Consider the following 20555-nt stretch of genomic DNA (forward strand, 5'->3'; position numbering starts at 1 on the left):
TTCCCAGCCTGTCCGAGTTACATGGAAAGTGTAAGGTGCCAACTGATGATCTGCAAGTTATGCATTGAATATGGTGCATGAAAATATGACTGAGCAATTTAAGGGTCTACTTTCGTTGGAAGTTCCAGATTGAGTAATAACTTCATTTTCCGATAATGAGGTAGTGGGAGCAATGGAGGAAGAACTAATTGAGCTATAAATTGACTTTGAGCTGAAGCCAAAATTTAAGAAATCTTATCAAGAGTTTTGGTTGCAGAAAGAGATCTCTGCTTGCTATCCTTCACTGTGGGGAGTGGTTAAGAAGCTCCTCGTTGCATTTCAAATATCACATTTGGTGGAACGTGGTTTTAGTGTGGTCATGCAACTTCTTTCGAAACAAAGAAATAGACTCCAGATAACTCAACATGGAGATTTAAGACTCCTGCTAAGTGATATTAAACCAGACATAGGAAAATTGGTATCACTCCATGAAGCCCATCCATCACATTAAGGATTTTCTGAACATTCAAGTCAATAGCTGCCATTGAATAGCATTATAATACAATGTTTTATTAGATTTTAATGTAAAGTTGCTATTAAAGTTAAATGTTTTTTTGGATTTAAAATAAATTTAAATTGGAAATTAATAATTTGTTTTAAAAATGTTATTACCGTTCCTTGTGGGTTGTGTGAATCGCTTTTCTGAATGTAGGGTGGAGTCAGGTAAGGAAGGGGGGGCAAGACTGACAAGTTTATGGAGTCGAGGGGGCAGTGGCCCAAAAAAGTTTGGGAAACACTGTCCTAAACAATTAATAAAATATAAATCAACTGGGAAGAGAAGGTCAGGTAGACCTCACAAGAGGATATTAGATAAATAATGAGACCAGAACAGACCAAAGACCATTATAAATATGAGTATAGACCATTATAAATATGGTCTATACTCATATTTAGTGTTGTGTGTGTGTGTGTGTTGGAGGGACGGGAGAAAAAGCAGGTGATCACAACATTCTTCATACCATCAGTAACATTACTGACAGCTGAAAAGAGTGTTTGAAGATAGCAGTCGGGATTGCCTTTGTTTACATCAGCAGCCTTTCCTTTCTCTATATAATATAGAAATAAAATGCCACTTTGTTTTGAATAACTGCCTATTGAATAGTGCACTCAAATCCTATTGGGTTTTTAATTTGAAGTTTCTGTGAGCACTCTACTTCTACAATTTTATTATTTCCATACCTGTCATTCTTAGGATGAAGGTTTCTCTTAGTGGTCAGCAACTGTTGTTGAGAATACATGTGCTAAACCATTAAATTATCATCATCATCATTGGTTACCTGTTACATACTCTCAATGGGTATGTAACAAGCTACAAGGACAATACTACATAATTAATTTTATATTATTATCAATCTTCTAACAAGAATTTCGCTCCAGATATGTCCACTGCTTATCAGCACTCTAATATTGTAATTTCTAATAATGTTATCAGTCTTCTAAGACACTTCACAATCAATCTATCTAATCTTGGTCTTCCTCTGGAATTTTTTCCTGAGTGTGCATTGTGTTTAGGACTATATCATCTGCATAAAGCAAAGAGCTAAGTTTGATATTTCTGATTCTAACATCACATTTAATGCCAGTTTCTTTCAAAATAGCAAATGTTTCACACCTTATTACTAAAATACTCTGGATTATAGATATATGTTGAAAGATGTTGCATATGGAAATATGACTTCTGGGTCTGGCTCCCATTGATTAAACATAAATAAAGGTTGAAAAACCAGTCTGGGTAGTGGCCCTTACCATAATGCATAGCATTATACATGTCCATAAGGATATGTGCATTGCATTATGGGATACCAAGGCAACTGGCGTGAAGTCATTAGCTTCTATATACAAGTAGCTGAGTCGTGAAGTGACTTCACATGCAAGCTTTGTTTGCTTATACTAGGATAAAGGATGAAACCACCAAGAATATAATTTCTTGGCATCTTTAATTTATAGCATAACCAAGTAAAAAAACTTTCAACATTACTATTTCTAATCAGCTTGTTATCCTTCAAGTTTCTCTTCCAAAATTTTTCTCAGCCTCTTTTCAAGTATGTTTGCATAAATCTTATCTGGAACACTTGGCAATTAAAGAGAAATTTGTCTGCAATTGTTGCATTCAGCTTTATATATGTGAACTATTTTTTTATTTTTATATAACCCTTTTTTATATGTGAACTATTAGAGCTCTACTCCATCTGGAATTTTCACCTTCTGACCAGGCCTTCAGAATTATGCAGTGTAACCATTGCAAAGCTTTTATATACCTCCATATGTGAGCATTTCTAGTCGAATATCATCTGGTCCAGCTACCTTTCCACATTTCAGGGTTTTGATAGATTTTCTATCTCATATATTGATACGTACTCCTCTTTCCATTTCTCTTGAATATTTTCTAATACTTTTCTGTAACTGCTTGTTTCAATTAACAATCCAATAAAGGACATCTAGAATATCCTTATCTTTAGTTTTCATGTCACCATTATTATTTTTGATTGCTTTTACACTATTCTTTACTCCATTTCTAAGGGTTTTTTTGATAGTCTCCAGAACATTTTGCTGCTTACCTGATATTTATTTTCTGTATTTTTGCCAAAGTCTTCCTATGGATGAATGAGGATGAGTGAAAATTTTGCTTTCATTTTCACTGCTGTGTTGATTTGTGTGCCAAGCAGTAGTGTGCTTGCACAAAGTTTGCACTTCCAAATAGGAAGCTTGATATAGTGAGAGAAAAAAGAAAACAGCTGTTGATATTTTGAAGTTTTCAATGTCTTTAGCAAACCTGTTCTAGTTAAATGTTATAAACATGGAAGAGATTAACTTTTATTTGTACAATTATCATATCAGATGTAATCCTAGAGTGGCTAATTTGACCAAATAACAGCATTCAAATTAAGGGGCTATTAAATCCCACATTGTTTTAAAACCGAATAAGAAACTCAAAGATTGGAATCAGAGAGTTTCATGCCGAATATAGTAAACTATAAAGTATTGGCGAATTACTAGCGTGAGCTAATGCAAGTAGTCCTAGTACGTAGTACAATCTCGGGCAACTCGTTGCAAAGGTGGCGAAAGTTCAGATCACTATTCTTAGGTATTTTCCATAATGTAAAAACACATTTCCTAGGAAATGTATGCTGTTATTACATTATAGTGGAGGTCACTACCCAGACCGGTTTCAGCCTTTTTTTGAGGCTTCATCAGTGAGTCGTTTGGCAAAGTATATAAGTTCTTTTCGTATACCCTTTGGTATCTTTGGTCTAGCTACTCACTGATGAAGCCTCAAAAAAGGCTGAGACCGGACTGGGTAGTGACCTCCACCATAATGTAATTACAGCATACATTTCCTAGGAAATGTGTTTCTACATTATGGAAAATACCTAAGAATAGCGATCTGAACTTTCGCCACCTTTGCAACGAGTTGCCCGAGATTGTACTACGTACTAGGACTACTTGCATTAGCTCACGCGAGTAATTCGCTGATACTTTATAGTTTACTATATTCGGCATGAAACTCTCTGATTCCAATCTTTGAGTTTCTTATTCGGTTTTAAAACAATGTGGGATTTAATATCCCCTTAATGTTTATATAGCCGAAATGAAGCCTATTGGCTCTTTATATTTAAATAACCAAATAACAGTTTATTCTCACCGTGCATACCCACTTGTAGATCTGTAAGAGAGAGGGATCATTACTTAACTGGATTATCTTTTTCTGGATAGAACTGAGAGCAATCTTTGAGATGATTTTGGTGCATCATTCAAAACAAGTGAGAAATATTTCATGGTTATAAAGATTTGGGATTCTGTATAGAGTTAAGAGATGTAAAGGTGTGAAGTAGTGTATGAGTGCAAAACTACGCAGTTTTTGGCAGCTGCAGAAGTTATGGATGAGACATATTTGTGCCATGATAGGCTGGAGGTGTAGATCAGTCCAAGAAGGGAAATCTGATAGTGTCTGGATATCTGGGTATTATAATAAACAGAAGGAAAAGAGTAGATAAAAAAACTAGTCAGGATATTCTGTAGTACTCTAGCCATTCTGGGCAGCAAAGATACAGTATATGCCTCGAGAGAAAATTGGCAAATGTAACTGCAAAAGATTGAACATAAAACAGAAGCTTAATTGAGAGCCTCAATAGCTCAAATTCTTCAGATATATCAAAAACAATAACCATTTCCTCCCTCCTTTTCCAATGACTCTAAAACAGTGGTTCTCAAAGGGTGCGCCCTAGAAGATTTCCGGGTGTGCCCTGTGGTATTCCAGAGAAATATGTGTCCAGATATAAAAAATAAATATAGTTAATATAGTTACTCTATTATACCTTTTCATTACGGATATACCGCTCTTTTTGTCAACACATCACTATTATGTTAATTAACAGTGGCTTTTCTTGCAAAGAGAACAAGAATATGGTTTATTCTTGTTGTGTACATTACTTATTTTAAAAGTGTTGGAAGTGGATGTTATGTGCATATTACTTATTTTCAGATAAATACACCCAAATAAAATGGATACATTTCTCAAAAAGAAGCATGATATTGAAGAATCACGCTTCTTGTATATAATTTGTATATAGTGCGCCTACAATTATTTGTAGGATTTTAAATGCGCCCCGACTTCAAAAAGTTTGAGAATCACTGCTCTAAAAGATGGGTCATATATACAAGGAAATCCCATGTATATATCTGCTTATGTGTGCATACCAATCATATGTGTGCAAAGATGTCTACACGTGTAAAGCATTAGAGAAGAATAGAGATCTGCAAGTTGTCCAATTACGTCAGGCAGACTGCAAACAAGGGTATACTAAAGAACATGAAGGTAGATTATTATGTCTGTACAAGAATGCTAGGAGTATCAGAAACAAAGGGGTAGAGTTTGTTGCCTTAGTCAATATGTTGCGACCTCAGATTGTAGGAATTAGTGAGACCTAGCTATCAGAATCAGACCTATTAACTGGTATTGAGTGTCATGGGTACAGTATTTTTAGGAAGGATAGAGTGGATAGGAGAGGAGGGGGTATGCTGCTAATGATATTGGATGACTTAAATCCAGTTAGAGTTGAGATCTATGAATGTAGTAATAGCACTAACAATACTTCACGTGACAGTGAGTTTGAAGACATCTGGTGTGAGGTGGAATCTAATGAGACAAATTACACGGTGGGGTGTTGTTACAGACCTGGTGGATCGGTTGCTGGTGATGAAGAAACGCATCACTAAATACAAAAGGTGAGCACGAAAAGAATAATCATAATGGGAGACTTTAATTATACAAATATTGATTGGGTAGCAGTAGAATCTCATGAGAAGAATGAAAATGCACTTATTGAACTGTTGAGGGACAACTTCCTCACGCAGCATGTGACAGAAGAAACTCGAGGTCAAAGAGTGCTAGATTTGATTATAGTGTCAGAGGGCATTTCAGTTAAAGACGTAACTATTTTGCCTCCAGTTAGTGACAGTGATCATGCGGTACTCACTTGGGAAGTGACTAAGTTTATGAATGTTCCATTCAGAAAAGGTTACATGTTGAACTACAAAGCAGGAAATTATGACCAACTCAGGAGTATACTGAGTTCAGTGGAATGAGATCGGTTGCTGGATGGAAAGGATATCGACAGTGTATGGGAAGCATTTAAACAATATTTAAATGATGCGATATCAGATTGTGTCCCGAGAGTTTGAAGAATAAATAGAGTAGGAGTCAAATGGATGTATAATCTTATTAAGCAAGAGATTCGTAAGAAAAGGATGATGTGGAAGGAATACCATTTTCATAAGGATGACGTCTGTTATGAACGTTATAAGCAGCAGGCTAGAATAGTCACAACTGTTGTACAGAAAGCAAAGTCTGATTATGAAAAGAAACGGGCTCTGCATGCAAAAGACAACCCACAAGAATTCTATTGATATGCTGCAAGTAAAAGAAAGAATGAATATGAAAGAATAACTCTTCTAAATCCACATGGAATGAGGGTTACTGATACAGAAGAGTTGTTCAGTTAATGAGTGCCCATTTCGTTAAAAGCTATCAACCTAGTGAACGCAACATTGAGCTCCCTGTTACCTCTTCACTAGATGAAGAAACGCAGGTGTGTGAGGCCAAGGTATCAGCATGTGTGCTAAAAGTGTTCAGCTGAACTGATCATTCCTTTGACCAGGATGTTTAATATGAGTCTCAGAACAGGGAAGATTCTGCAGGCATGGAAGGAATGTATGGTAATTCTATTGCATAAGGGTGGTACAAAGACCGATGTATCAAACTATCGACCAATTAGTATCTCAGGAGCAGGAGTGGTGGTGAAGATTTTAGAAAAATTAGTTAGGGCCCGCATTCGGAAATGAGCTGACAGTGAATCTCTACTTTGCAATGAACAACATGGGTTTACTAAGGGAAGGTCATGTTTTAGCAACTTGCTCACATTCTATAACAATGTTACTATTGAACTAGACAAGGGGGATGGATACACCATGATACTTTTGGATTTTGCTAAGGCTTTTGATAGAATACAACATGACAGACTGCTGCATAAATTGGAGAAAATGGGTTTGGGTTATACAACATTAGTATGGATAAGTGGATGGCTGACTGACAAATATCAAAAAGTGGTATACGGGGGATCTGAGTCTGCAAGGTTTAAGATAACAAGCGGTGTACCACAAGGATCAGTGCTTGGTCCACTGTTATTCAATCTGTACATTAATGATATTGGGAAGGATTTGACAAGCGACATACAGTTATTTGCTGATGATGCAAAGATAGGCAGGGTAATCATGAATGTTGCTGATATGCAGGTCCTTGCAGAATGATTTGAAGCTGGAATTGTGGGCATGGGAAAATGGGTTTCAGTTCAATGACAGTAAATGTAAAGTCATTCACTTCGGCATGATTACCTATCCAGTGTCAGTGGGATTAGGCTAGAAGAAACTGACAAGGCTAGGGATCTTGGAGTGTCAATAGATAGGAAGTTGAAGTTCAGGGGCCATGTGGCAAAGATTGCAAATACAACTCAAAAGATAATTGCAATGTTCAAACGAACATTCACATGTAAAGATAAGGATGTTATTTTGCCTCTTTACAAGGCCTTGATAAGACCTCACTTGGACTATTGTGTGCAGGTCTGGTCTCCTGGTTTACAATGTGATTCTGATATATTGGAGAGAGTACAAAGGCAAGAAGGTTAAAAATGATATCAGGATTGTGGAATACTGATTATGAAGACAGGTTGAGAATTTGTAGACTGCAGACACTAGCAAATAGGAGAAAGAGGGGTGATGTGATTGAGACTTACAAACTGCTGAAAGGGTCATGCAAGATTTCGATTGATGGGATTTTTCAATTTATGGAGGGTGGGGAAAGGACATCCTCGGAAGCTGAGAATGAAGGCTGCCTAGAAGGGTGTAAGGGCCAGATTTTTCTCTCAGAGGGTGGTGCATGATTGGAATGAATTGCCATTGGATGTTGTGAGTGCAAGCAGTGTGAATGAATTCAAGAATAAGTATGATAGGTGGTGTGTGTAGTATTGGGCCTCCTTCGATGAGTCTCTGACTCCTTGGACGTCTCTCTTAATAATAATAATATATCTGCTTACAATCATTTATCAGCTGAGAAGTCTTTAGATAGCACATGAATTTTTCCATTATTTTAGAAAGCAAGACTACTGTGACAATAATTTCCCAATAACGTGTTTTCTCCCTTCTTAGGGATACATTCGAGATAATCTGATTTTCAAGATGTGCAGGATAAATACCAACAGAAGTGTAGAGGAAGTTAAAAAAAAAAAAAAAAAAAAACTATTTAGATCAGTCAAGACTCTCATCTCTACCTAGATCATTAATGCAAGTGTAAAAAAAAAAAAAAGTAAAATATCAAAACATTTTTATGTGTGTGAGGGGGATATATATATATATGGAAGCTGGGCAAATACAAAAGTTGAATAAAAAAAAATAAATAAAGTATGTATTTGATCAGGAATATAGAGATCATGACAGTCACTGGTAAATGATTCCTGTTTTTGCACTTTTCCAAATCAGTTGAGAATGCTCATAATGTGCTTACAACAACCTACTAGGAGCTTTAATATAGAATAGAAAAGTGTGAGCTTCCATGAAACCCACCAGTGATATATATATATGATTCTTAACTGTTGTGGCAATATACTTCATTTCTAGGTACAGAAATGAAAAAGAGATTATGAAGATCATTCTTGCTTAAAATTATAGAAAACAGGTCAAGGGTGGCTATGTAAAAATGTTCTATAGGGAAAAGAAATGAACACTAAGATTTAACAAATGGTTAGAGAACAAACTTGTACAATGTACTTTTTGTACATTGTACAAGTTGATCTCTTTGCACTAAGAATTAGTGTGAAGAGATCAAGGATTTTTACAGAGTAGTCTAGTGACACAAATACCTCAGGCATCTCTACAAGATAGAGCTGGAAAGAGATTTGCAGTTGTAAACATTAAAACCTCTAAGAAAGATAGATCAACAGCTTAGTCAGCATTGATGATATCCTTTAATTAGAAAGACCATCAAACCCCTATCTAGGATGTGAAGAATCTTTATTAGTGCTTTTCAATTGGCATGCAAGCAAGTCAGTCTCATACAGGTAGCAGGGTTCTTCATCTCTTAAAAATGGCAAATCTGCAGAAGAACATAAGCAATTAACATAAACAATACACTGACTTCATAGCCTTAGTTGTATTGTCAGTAATTCTATATAACAAATCCAAGAAAGACAGCATGCTCTTAGGCAAGTTTTATTGGAGAAAGTCAAAATTAGCAAACAGAAAATTAAAAAAGCTTAAAATGACTGGTGGCATTAGGATAAAAGAAACAATAAATGACCATAACCCTGCTTGTTAGAAGCTTGAAGTGACTTGAAAAAGTATCATGTTTGGTCTCTGAAGCAGGAAAATTAGATTATCTAAACCTTAGAAAGATTTAGATAATCTAATTAACTGAACCATAAAAGGTGAAAAATCATTATGGCTATTATAGATAATTAAGACATTATGTCTGTTTAATTGTGTTCTCTACAAGCTATGTCTGTTTCACAAAATGAAAAACCCGAGTTTCTTCATTATCATCAATTTTCTGAAGTGTACCCACAAGGGGAGGCTACCTATGACAACACTACATTATTACTAATTTCCTATCGACAATTTTACTCCAAATCAGTCTAGTACTCGAAAATTGTCAATAGGATATTTCTTGGAGTTTCGTCCAATAATTTCCAAGCATTTCTTGCAGAATCAAAAAATGGAAATTCTACACTGGACTCTATCTCTCTCACACACATATGGGATATCAGAGTTAAGTGTATGTACAACTACTGCCTTTGAGACAAACAGGGAGAGTGATAACTGGATAAGGTGAAATGTGCTCTAGTTAAAGAAACTGATAGTTGAGTCACTGTTAGGAAATGTAGCTCTGGGAATGAATATTGTTGAAGCTAAAAACGGAGGCCACATATAGTTGCTAAATGGATCTAGAAAATTTTTAGGATTACATTACTATCACAAATGTTTATCTGTAGCCTTCGTATGTAGCACTTCGTCTGTACTTGGTTGTCTTCCAAGACAATAATGATTGAGTCCTCAGAGAAAATGTGGATAGCAGATAGTTTCATGAACACAAATATAAATTGGCATTTATTTCTTAGCTCTTAGAACTGATGAGCTAGCACTACAATAATACAACATTCCCAGTAAATAGTCTGCCTGTACATATGAAATCATAATTATGATGATTATGTAAATTTTTTAACCAAAAACGAACATGACAAATGATAATAAGTCATAACATAGATAGGTAAACCAACTTTTCAACCAACATCCTGGAGTTTATAATATTCCATGTTCTTGATGTCTTGCTTACATAGGGAAAATAACTAGAAATTTGGAAATAAGACAAAAAAAAAGAGCATACCGAAGATGTTAATAACAACAGAGAAGACAGTTCAGGTCTAGCTTTTCACTTCTCCCACACTCACTACAATACTGAATGGGACAAGAGCTCCATGCCTTACACAAAAGACCACTTCAGTGCCTGCAATATCAAAGAGGCTACAATGGTTATCCACTCACAAGGCACACTTAACAGAAACCAAGGAATGATTTTATGTGAAACTTAGATCTTTCCACATGTCAGACTAACTTTTCTACCAACTATCATGCATACCTACTGAGCAGCAATGACTGACCCATGCCAGGTTCCACGTGTTTTTTTTTTTAATGGTTTCTACATGTTCAGTTTTAGTTATGTAATGGTTCGTGTTTATCTTATTGTTTTTGTTTTTTTTTCCCTAACCTAGAAAAAATCACTAGTAAATGTGGCAAAACTAGTTAGCTTAACTATCAATATTACGACCTATTAAACCCAGTGTTAGTTATTATTTGTCACAAATCATAATTATACTACACTAATAGTCATGTTTGGAACTCATCACCCTTCCAAGTAATATTATGCTGGTGTTTCCATTTTTATATCTGGTATCTACATTTATTATGCATTAGTGCTTAACATAACTTTATTTCATGTTCTGCTTAATAACCTAGCAAATCATAATAATTACCCAAAGATTAATTTTTTTCCCAATTTTCAATATTTCAAAACATTCTGAATATTTCTCATCATTTAATTCTATATATAGGAATAAATACATACCTTTTCTTTGCAGCTAGAGAGCATGGATACAATACTTAGGCACACAGACTGGACAGACAAGGCAGGTGACCAGTCTTCTGTTAAAATGGATAGACAGATATGGCCATTACTATATACATGAGGATGAACAGGGATATTAGAACCAATGAATGTAACCTAAAGAAAAATACTTCCATGAGCAAGGAAACTATTATTTAAATAAGTATACTAAAACAAACATATAAATAGGGACATGCAAACATGAACCACATAAGGATCTTGAACAATGATGCTTGCAAATATCTGTACTATATATACAACCTGTAAGATTGCACTTTATTCAGTGTATATAAAATAAAAGCTTACCATACGACATTACATTCTTTTGTGTTATTTGATTTGTATTACATTCTTTTGTCTTTATCCTAGAGGATAAAGACAAAAGAAATTTTGTACCAAATATATTGTTCTGAAATTTGGCATTTGTGCAAGAAATATGTCAGTCAGAATATTACAAAAAGAGAGAGAGAGAGATAATAATAATCTGTAACAATCCTTTAGTCTCCCATTTTACCAGTACTGTTCATTAATAATATTCTCCATATAAGCAAAAACTAAGTGATCCACATCTTACTGAAATGTGGGATAAGATGTGTTTATACACACATGCTTCCAAAAAAAGTAATGAGACATCTTAGTATGATACATAATTATGTTATGCAAATATCAATGGTAATTCTAGCAATTCACAAAATATAGATGAGCTACCCACTGCAGTACATTTATTTTACACTTAACAGAATGTCGGTATAAATACTATTAAGCATCACATCAATAGGGATAACACAGTCAACGCATTGTCTCATACACCTGTGATCACAGAAGCTAAAGATCACTGGTGACAGTTATAATTGTACCAGGTATGCAGAAGTTGAAGTACAGAAAAACAGAAAGTCATTCCCTAGAGAAATGAATCACCGTAAACAGTGGAAGAGACTGGATTTGGCTACAGCCTGTTGAAACCATTAGAGAGAACCTCAATATCCCAACTCCAAGCACAGTAGTAGACATGTGGTAGTATGAAGATGTATTTAAATAATGTACCAAAACAATATAATGCCTTAATGGCACTGACACACAGCCTACATAAATGTACATTACAAATTTTGTTCTTTTATTCTGATGATGACTTCCCCAAAACAGCCTTACTATTTCATCAATTTCATCTTTCATTATATATTTTTGTTTTACTTTCAAAGCCTTTACATTGGCCTTTGCTTATCCTTGACAGTTTTTAGGTTATAGATGTTAATCGCTTAATATTTTTCATTTTTAAATTTTATAGTACTAGGGGGGGGGACTAAGACCCCCTTGCCACCTACGGTGCCCAACCCCCTGTGTTCCGAACTGGTAGGCCGGTTCTCCTTGAATTCTGATGACTCGATACTCAGGGTAACCTACTTGAGCATAATTCCTTACTTTCTGTAATCAAAACAGTACCTATGTAACATCATCTAAATTAAGTTGATCACTTGGCATCAGTCTTCTGCTCCAACTCTTGTATAGATGACCAAGGCAAATCACTTTCCACTATACCTATCCCCACCCCATTCAATATTGTGCTCAAATTTTGGCTCCAATATTAAACCAATCCTGAAAAAGAGAGAACTGCCAGTAATCAAACTATCATCACAATGTCCTCACTCCATCCTGTAAAAAATAACAGAAAAGGTCATTAGTAGCCATTTTCTTCACTACCTAGAGGCCAACAATTAATAAGTAATTTCTCATAGCAAATCTCCTTGCTAAACTTATTCCACCTTTGGATATAAGCCATGGAAAGGCTGAAAGAAACTTGTCTTCCATGATATTTGATTGCATCCAGCATCCTTACCAAACTCCATCTTATAGTCTGCCTATTCCTCACTTCATCAACAATGCTGGAGCATTTCAAAGCTCTGTAATTCTGCCTTGAAATTATTATGCCTCTAACTTGAAATTATTATAAATATTGTACGTGCACCTCTATGCAGTCCAAAGACTCACTGCACCAGATCGAAACCATCAACACAATCTATTATACATCTCCTTGAACACGTTAACAGAGAAAGAACTCACAACTGACTCTGGCAACCCATTCGACTTTCACAACTCTCCAAGCAAGAATTCTACTCCTAACCACACCTTTATTCAACTTCCAGGGATGACCCCTTGTTCTAGCCCTCTCTAGTGAAGTGCAGAAACATTTCCCCTGCATGAATCCTATAAAACCCTTTAAGCAACTTAAATGTTTCTATCTTATCCCCTCTTTTTCTCCTATCAATCAACTTCTGTAATCCACATATCCTCAATCTATTCTTATAGGGAACATTCCACAGACCACTCACCATCATAGTCACTCGCCTCTGAATCTTCTCCACCACTTCCTCATCCCTAAGAAACCCAGGACACCAGACTTGAACACAGTAATGCAGATATGTATGTATCAAGGCCTTATAAAGAGGAATAACAACTTTCTTATCTCTCTACTTAAAGTTTAGACATATTGCTAGGGTAGCCCATAAGAATACTTTGCTATTGAAGAACACATTAAATCTATGTCTACTATCACTCCTAAATCTCTAGTTTCATCTATTTCCTAGACACAGTTCCATCGGTGTAGTACAGAGCTTGTGATCTATTTATCCCAAAATGCATAACTTTACACTTCTCCACATTAAACTGACACCCATTATCTTCTGCCCATACTGACAGCTTATTTAAATCATCCTGCAAGCTCTCCACATTGCCTTGATTAACTATTAATCTACCTAATTTTGCATCAGCAGCAAACAACTGAATATTTCCTTTCAGATTATTTCCTATATCATTTATGTACAAATAAACAGCAATGGTCCCGGCACTGAACCTTGCGACACACCACCAGTCACCTGTTTTTGCCATGATTCTGCCCCTCCATATACCACTTTTTTATATCTATCCAACAACTACCATCTTATCCACTTAAGGAATGTCATATCCATCCCCATTTGCTTCCCCTGTACTTCAGTTTTCATAACAGAGTTCCACGTGGTATTCTGTCAAATGCCTTTGCAAAATGCAGCAGAATCATTATGTACCCACTTCCATTATCCAACTCAGCTGTTACTCTATTATAAAAAGTTAGAAAATTACTAATACATGACCTTATAGGCAACTGTATAAGGGACAGCCATGTTGCCCCTCATACAGAATCATATTTTTATCTACCCATTCATGAATTCTCCATTTGACCAACTTTTCCAGTTCTTTTACTACCACACCTAAGATGCTGATTGGTCTATTGCTACTGCAGTCTTAGAACTTCCTTATGCAAGGAAGTTATTCTGCCCTCTTTCTAGTCCCTTGCAACTCTACAGAGCTAAGACTTAAATTAAACAACCAAGTCAGAGGCATTGCCAGTTCCTTTGCATATTCCTACAAAACTAGAGATGATATCCCATCTAATCCCAGAGCTGTATTTACATGAGAATCTGCAATATCCTAAGAATCTCCAATTCATCCACCTCTGTTTTCACATTAGTGTCTGTCACACATGTTAAAGCAGTAACTCAACTTTTTATCTGCTTCTGTCACCTTGTGACCATCATCATTCATTAAAGTTAATCTTCCAAAGTCATTCTTCTGCTTACTTGCCACATAACAAAAGAACTGTTTGGAACTTCCTTTGGCCTGCTCAGCTAGATTCTTCTCATAATCTGATTTTGCCTTGCTTATCATAATAGTGACCTTTCTTGGTTGAGTCCTGTACTGTTCATGAATTTGTTGGTCACCTTTCTCCTTATATACCCTCCATATCATTTTCTTCTCCTGCAGATCACACTTATATTATTCATCCATTAACTCCAACTTGATTGACCCTCCTTACCTTAGGTATACAATTTATTATTGCCTCCTGTAGATGACCCTTAACTATCTCTCATGAGCTACAAACATCCTTACTCTGCAGTGTTTTATGGCATGGCACAGATTTAAGCTTCTTCCTAAGCTTGTCATAATTGCCTACCTTGTAGTTCCACATATGAGGTGGTATCAAAAAGTTTCAAGACTAGCTCTGTTTATGAGAAATTATTTATTTATCTACGTTTACACACTATCATCTTCAAAATAGTCCCCTTGCATAGCAATACAGCGCTCTCAGCATTCCTGCCACTTCTGGAATGTGTCCTGAAAGTCTTCTTTTCGAAGCGTGTCAAGCACCTTCTGTGATTCGCGCTGGATCTCCGCAATGTCAAAATGGTGACCACTGAGCTGGATCTTCATTTTCGAGAAGAGGGCGAAGTCTGCAGGAGCCAAATCTGGCGAGTAGGGTAGGTGCGGAGGCGAGATCATGTTGTTTCCGAGGAGAAACTCACGTGCAAGGAGAGCGTGCATTGTCATCATGGAGCATCCAGTTTTTTGCGTGCCACAGATCTGGTTGCTTTCACTGAATGTCCTCCCTCAGCCGCCTTAAAACCTGGCAGTAGAACTTGCTATTGATGGTCTGGCCCCTGGGGATGAATTCTCGATGCACAATGTTGTGAATGTTGAAAAAGACGATGAGCATGCACTTGGTCGAGCTGCAGACCTGCCTCACCTTTTTTCAGTCATGGAGATGATGGGCTCTTCCACTGTGAAGACTGTTGCTTCGTCTCAGGGTAGTACCCGTACACCCAAGTTTCGTCACAGTAATGATCCTCAACATGAAGGATGGGTCATCCATGGCACGCTGATGGAGTTTTTGGCAGACTTAGACACGGTGTTCCTTCCACTCCTGGGCACATGTTCAAATCACACGAGGATTGCCTGGACTGTTCCGTATGATACACCGACAATGGCAGCAATGTTGTGGGGTGTTCTCCGACAATCCTCATGCACAAGTTGCCGAATGGTTTCGACATTTTTGGAGATTGGGCATGTTGAAGGTCTTCCTGATCTCTCGCCGTCTTCCAGTGATGTTCTTCCGCTCTTGAAGTGAGTGTGCCACTCAAAACACTTCGAACGACTCAGTGCAGCATTGCCGTAAACTTGCCGAATTATGTCAAATGTCTGTGGCAGATTTGTCCAGTTTCACGCAGAATTTCACGTTTGCTCTTTGTTCTAACTTGCTGTCCATGATGTAATCACAAGTCGCACAGCTTGATGTATACACAGGACGATGTCTTTTGGCACACTGACTTATGAAGGGAGCATCTAAGTCACATCTGACTTAGATGCTCCCTATGACCGTGCATGCAGCCTTGTGCTGCCATCTGTTGGCACCTTACAAAACTAGTCTCGAAACCTTTTGATACCACCTCATATAATCCTTGACAGAATAATCCTTATTTTACAATCTCCCAAGTCAAGGATGCATGGTCACTTTCACTAATTGGAGGCAATGTAGTCATCGTCGTTATAGATAGCTCTTCTGATCCTATGACCAGGTCCAATCCTCTCACACTTCTAGTCCCCCCAACAAGTGCTGCCTCAAGTAATTATCTCTTAGTGGGGATATAAATTCCATTTCCTTCCTGCTGTAATGTTTTTTCTTTCCAGTCTATATATCCATAATTGAAGTCCCCCATAATAATCATACGCATACCAATTTGGTAATTCATGTTTTCCAGATCATCCATGGAATTCTATGGCCTATACTGTCTATCTGTCTTTACTGAACTTAATCTTACACCAATTCAAATGAACAGCCACTCTCCCACCCATCTCCGATTTTGTTTTGGCTGCAATTCATCCACCATCATCCTGTCTTCTCTACCCTGAAAATACTAAATCTTTCACATTCTATTCCTGTAACTAAATCATCTACTGATAGTGAAGCCTCACTAATGCCTATAACGTTTGGTGAAGTCGCACCAACCAATGCCAAAAACTGCAGCATCCCTTTAAACCCCCACCCATCTTTACCTCCTGAAATGACTATCCTATTGAATGTTTTTTCTTGAGAGACTAGATTCCACAAGTGGTCATTTCTCACACTTACTTGCCTCATGGGTGCCTTTACACATACAAAACTGCTTAAGTTTTCCTGAATTTGCACTTCAGCATACTAAGTGAACAAAGCTCTCTCTAGACAGCTAGCACCAAAATCATTTAGATGCAGCCATCAGCATTACACAAATCCTTCTTTCTGTCAAACACAGACCACAGATCTACAAATCCTACATCATTCCTTCTGTACGACCTAAGTATTGATTCATTCTCTATCAATGCCTTCCTTCTTAGTCAGCCTTCATCACAGCATGGCATGAGACTTACATTCTTCACCTTCTCGCACTTCTAACAACTCCTCCTTTACATCTTTCCTCATAGAATACTTCTCATCTCTCAAATTATTTGTGCCAACCAGGTGTGACTAATATTGTGAATTTTTGCACCAGGGAAACACGATTCTCTCACACTTTCGTTAAGTACTCCCCTAATCACTGACTCTCCGAGCATAATTTTCTCCTTAACCAGTTTTTCTTGTTTGCTTGCTTAGTCTTTATTTTTACTTCAGACTACCTGCTTTTTTCTTTTTTTCTACTAATCTCTTGCCGCTTCTGCAATTTATCAATATTGTACTTTATCCTGTGAAGGATAACATTCATGTGTGCTATTTCTTTATTAATGTCCATTTCGTTCTCTATATCCACAGCCATGTTCGATATTAATTCCAACATTTTCCATCATACCAACGATACTGTCCACTTTGCTGCATTCTCATCACCTAACAGGCACTCACTTTTGAAACATTTAATATACATTCTCTCTCTAGTTTCAACTTCCTTCCATATATCCTTTAATAAAAATATTTCACACACACACACACACACATTGCACTGCACAAAATCCCACAAATTTAAATCACCTGACAACATGGTCTTGCCTGCCATTGTTCATCTATGCATTAGCTCCATAGTGACAATATCACATTTCAACAAAAAAATACAAGGTTTACTTACAAACTAAATAACTCAGTCAATCACACATCCCTTTAAAACAAAAACTACAATAAGTTAACCTAATATTATCAACTAAAATATGAAAACGCTACTTATCCTTCAGGAGCACTAAAACCACTCTACACACAATACACTATCTAACGGGATTCCCCAAATCATATCCACATCCATATCATATCGATAGTTTTGATAATGATTTACACTTTATTCCTCTGTTTCATTTTAAACTATTTTAATGTGCATTGCATCCATGAAAAATTATAAATCTATTTATATCATTTTGTTTAAAGTAATGAGTGGTCTAAAGGTTATAAAGTGGGTCCCTTGATCTGGAGGAATGACATTTTAGACCAATAACATGCACAGTAATGATACAAAAATCATCTATCAAGTAAGGCTTTCATAAATATCCATACCACAGTAGGATTCACACCACCAATTGCTTGGGGATGAGGAGAGGGGTGAAAGGATACTACCTACTCGGTCAACCAGGCTGGCAAAATGATATCAATGAAATCATCAATATTTTCTATAACCAATGCCATTAACACTGATCTTACCATTCACCAGCAACTTCAGGACATACCAGTGAACTTCAGTGCTACCAAAACACAGGTCTGTCATTTCTTGTAAGAAAGATGGCCTCATTACACTCTCCTTATCTTTTATAAACCCAGATCTCCAGTCAAGATCAGATTTCTGTTTTTACATGACACATCTAGCCATTCTTGCTAAAAATACATATCGATAGCATGTCCTTTAAACAACTTGGTGTCCTCTTTACAAGAAAAGCCTTTTAACCTATACAACTACTAAAACTGTATATACAATAATACTCTGCATTACGACACTTCACTTTATGATGCTTCTCAATTATTACCAATGACACTCCTGTGAATCGACCAATTTTTCTGGACTCAATTTGTTTAGAACGTCATTGTTTTCTGTGTTCTGTGTTTTGCTGTGAATTATAAACTGTTTATTATTACATCGTTGTTAATAAAAAGCAGATAAAATTCAAAGTAAGGTTGCTTCCACTGAAAAGAAGAAGCCACATATATCTATTACGTTACACTAAGATTAAAATGATTAAATTTAGTGAGGATGGTGTAGTGAACACTGAGATAGGCCAAAAGCTAAACTTACCTCACACTCTTATTGTCAAACTTTTAATGGTAGATTGATGACCAAACTTGCATATGCCCTTAAGTGAAGCTCCTCAGTATAACTTTTTGTTTGAGAAATTATTCTAAGTTTTTCACCTGAGTACTTGATGTAAAAATTAATGCTTTATTTATGTCATCATCATCATCAATGCTTCCGTGTCTACTAGCACATAAGGCTGCTTTATTTATGTCACTTATGCACATATACGACTGCTTAAAAACATTATTAAACCATTATGTGCAACTACAAGTGGGGGGGGGGGGGGAAGGATGCCATTTGCTAAATGACAAAATTCACCATGTGATGGTGGGTTTGAAATCCAAATGTCATATGACCAGGTATGCCTGTATCTCATATTCATTTAGAATACTTTTCTCACATTTAGGGTGGTACATCAAAAACCTCCCTAAAAATGAATGATGCTATCCAGAAGAAGGTAATTTACTTGATCCTTTCACATCACAGGAATCACTTTCTCACAAATACCCTGTTTCTCATTATGGCCTTAGCTATAGGAAGTTTCATGTGTCAAACCCGATCACAACTGCTTTAAAAATGTTGAGAATAACTGCATAAGTGGTAGAATCCATACTGCTGGTCACCGATTACCCGGTGGATCTCCAGGCAGTGTAGAAGTTGGCTGTTGATGATTTTCTCCATGGTTTTTCAAAGAACAGAAGAGAGAGAGAGCAATTAAACAGTAGTTCACTGACTGACTTTTCTCACCTTTCATTAGAATGGGCTGGATGTAAGCTTGTTTCTATGCTGTAGAGAAGATGCCAGTTGAACAGAATAGATTCTGGAATAAAATTAATTCTCGGAGCACAATTTTTAGCACAATAGATAAGATGATGCCTTGTTTGTGTCCATGTTATTAAGAATTCTTCTGATTTCTTTCTTTCTAGCAGAAGACTAGAACAGTGGAGCGAGCAGCCTTGGTAAAGTGGGAGTGAATCATGACTTTATCAAGTTTCCATATAATCTGTGTACATCCAAAGGTCTTAAAATGAGAAACATCCACTGATTTAAAAGTGAACTGTTCTTAAAAATGGCCACAGAAAAGTAACTTCACCTTTTCATCAATGCAGGAATTGAAAGATAACAGTGATGCCAGTGCCTTGTGTTAGGGTGATGTTACCATAGTACTATCTGAATGTGATAGGTGGAAACATGGATGGGAAAAAGTTACATCCAATGGTTTGGTAAAGGATTAGAAGGCTCAAATGTCATTTCAACAAAAGGCAAGTCAGTGACATTTGGCTATTTCAAAATCTGATTTCGATTTGTAAATAGTTTTTTTTTAAATAGCTGTTGTGAGTTGCCAAGCAGGCAAATTGTGCAACTGGAATTTCAATCTTGAGCCACTCATGGTACTGTAAAAATAATCATAATTTAAAATTCTGAATATTTTTATGCATTGTTTATGTTAGTATGTTTATTAGTTTTAGTTTTATAACACGCATGATCGGCACTTGCGATGTGCCTGTTATTGAAATTATTTTGTCAAAGTGATATGTAAAGCATTTAAAAAGTTTATGTACTTACCGGATTTGAATAGTTGTAGTACTTTAAAAAATTTTATAGTAGTTTAAAATATTAAGTGTTGTATTTAGAAGAGACATCCTCGTTACGCTAACGTAATCTACATGTCAGCCATTATACCTAACTTCTTGCTTGCAAGTTTCATGGTGCGCATGCTCACCGAGACGTTTGATGTGTGATTAACAGCTGACAAGAACAAC

General features: G+C 36.5%; 1 protein-coding gene across 2 annotated transcripts in view; it reads right to left on the reverse strand.

Moving 5' to 3' along the window:
• Positions 1-20555, reverse strand: part of LOC150095348 (ubiquitin-conjugating enzyme E2 W) — a 170053-nt gene that overhangs the window by 82042 nt on the left and 67456 nt on the right. For both annotated transcript variants that reach the window (XM_090410012.1, XM_090410011.1), the window contains one exon: positions 10709-10864. In XM_090410012.1, the coding sequence (XP_090266138.1) occupies positions 10709-10864 (156 nt within the window). The remainder of the gene's footprint in view (positions 1-10708; positions 10865-20555) is intronic.

This window comes from Typopeltis vanoorti, chromosome 20 (assembly GCF_054136105.1).
Source record: "Typopeltis vanoorti isolate ZY-2024b chromosome 20, IOZ_Tvanoo_1.0, whole genome shotgun sequence".
Lineage (NCBI taxonomy): Eukaryota > Metazoa > Arthropoda > Arachnida > Uropygi > Thelyphonidae > Typopeltis > Typopeltis vanoorti.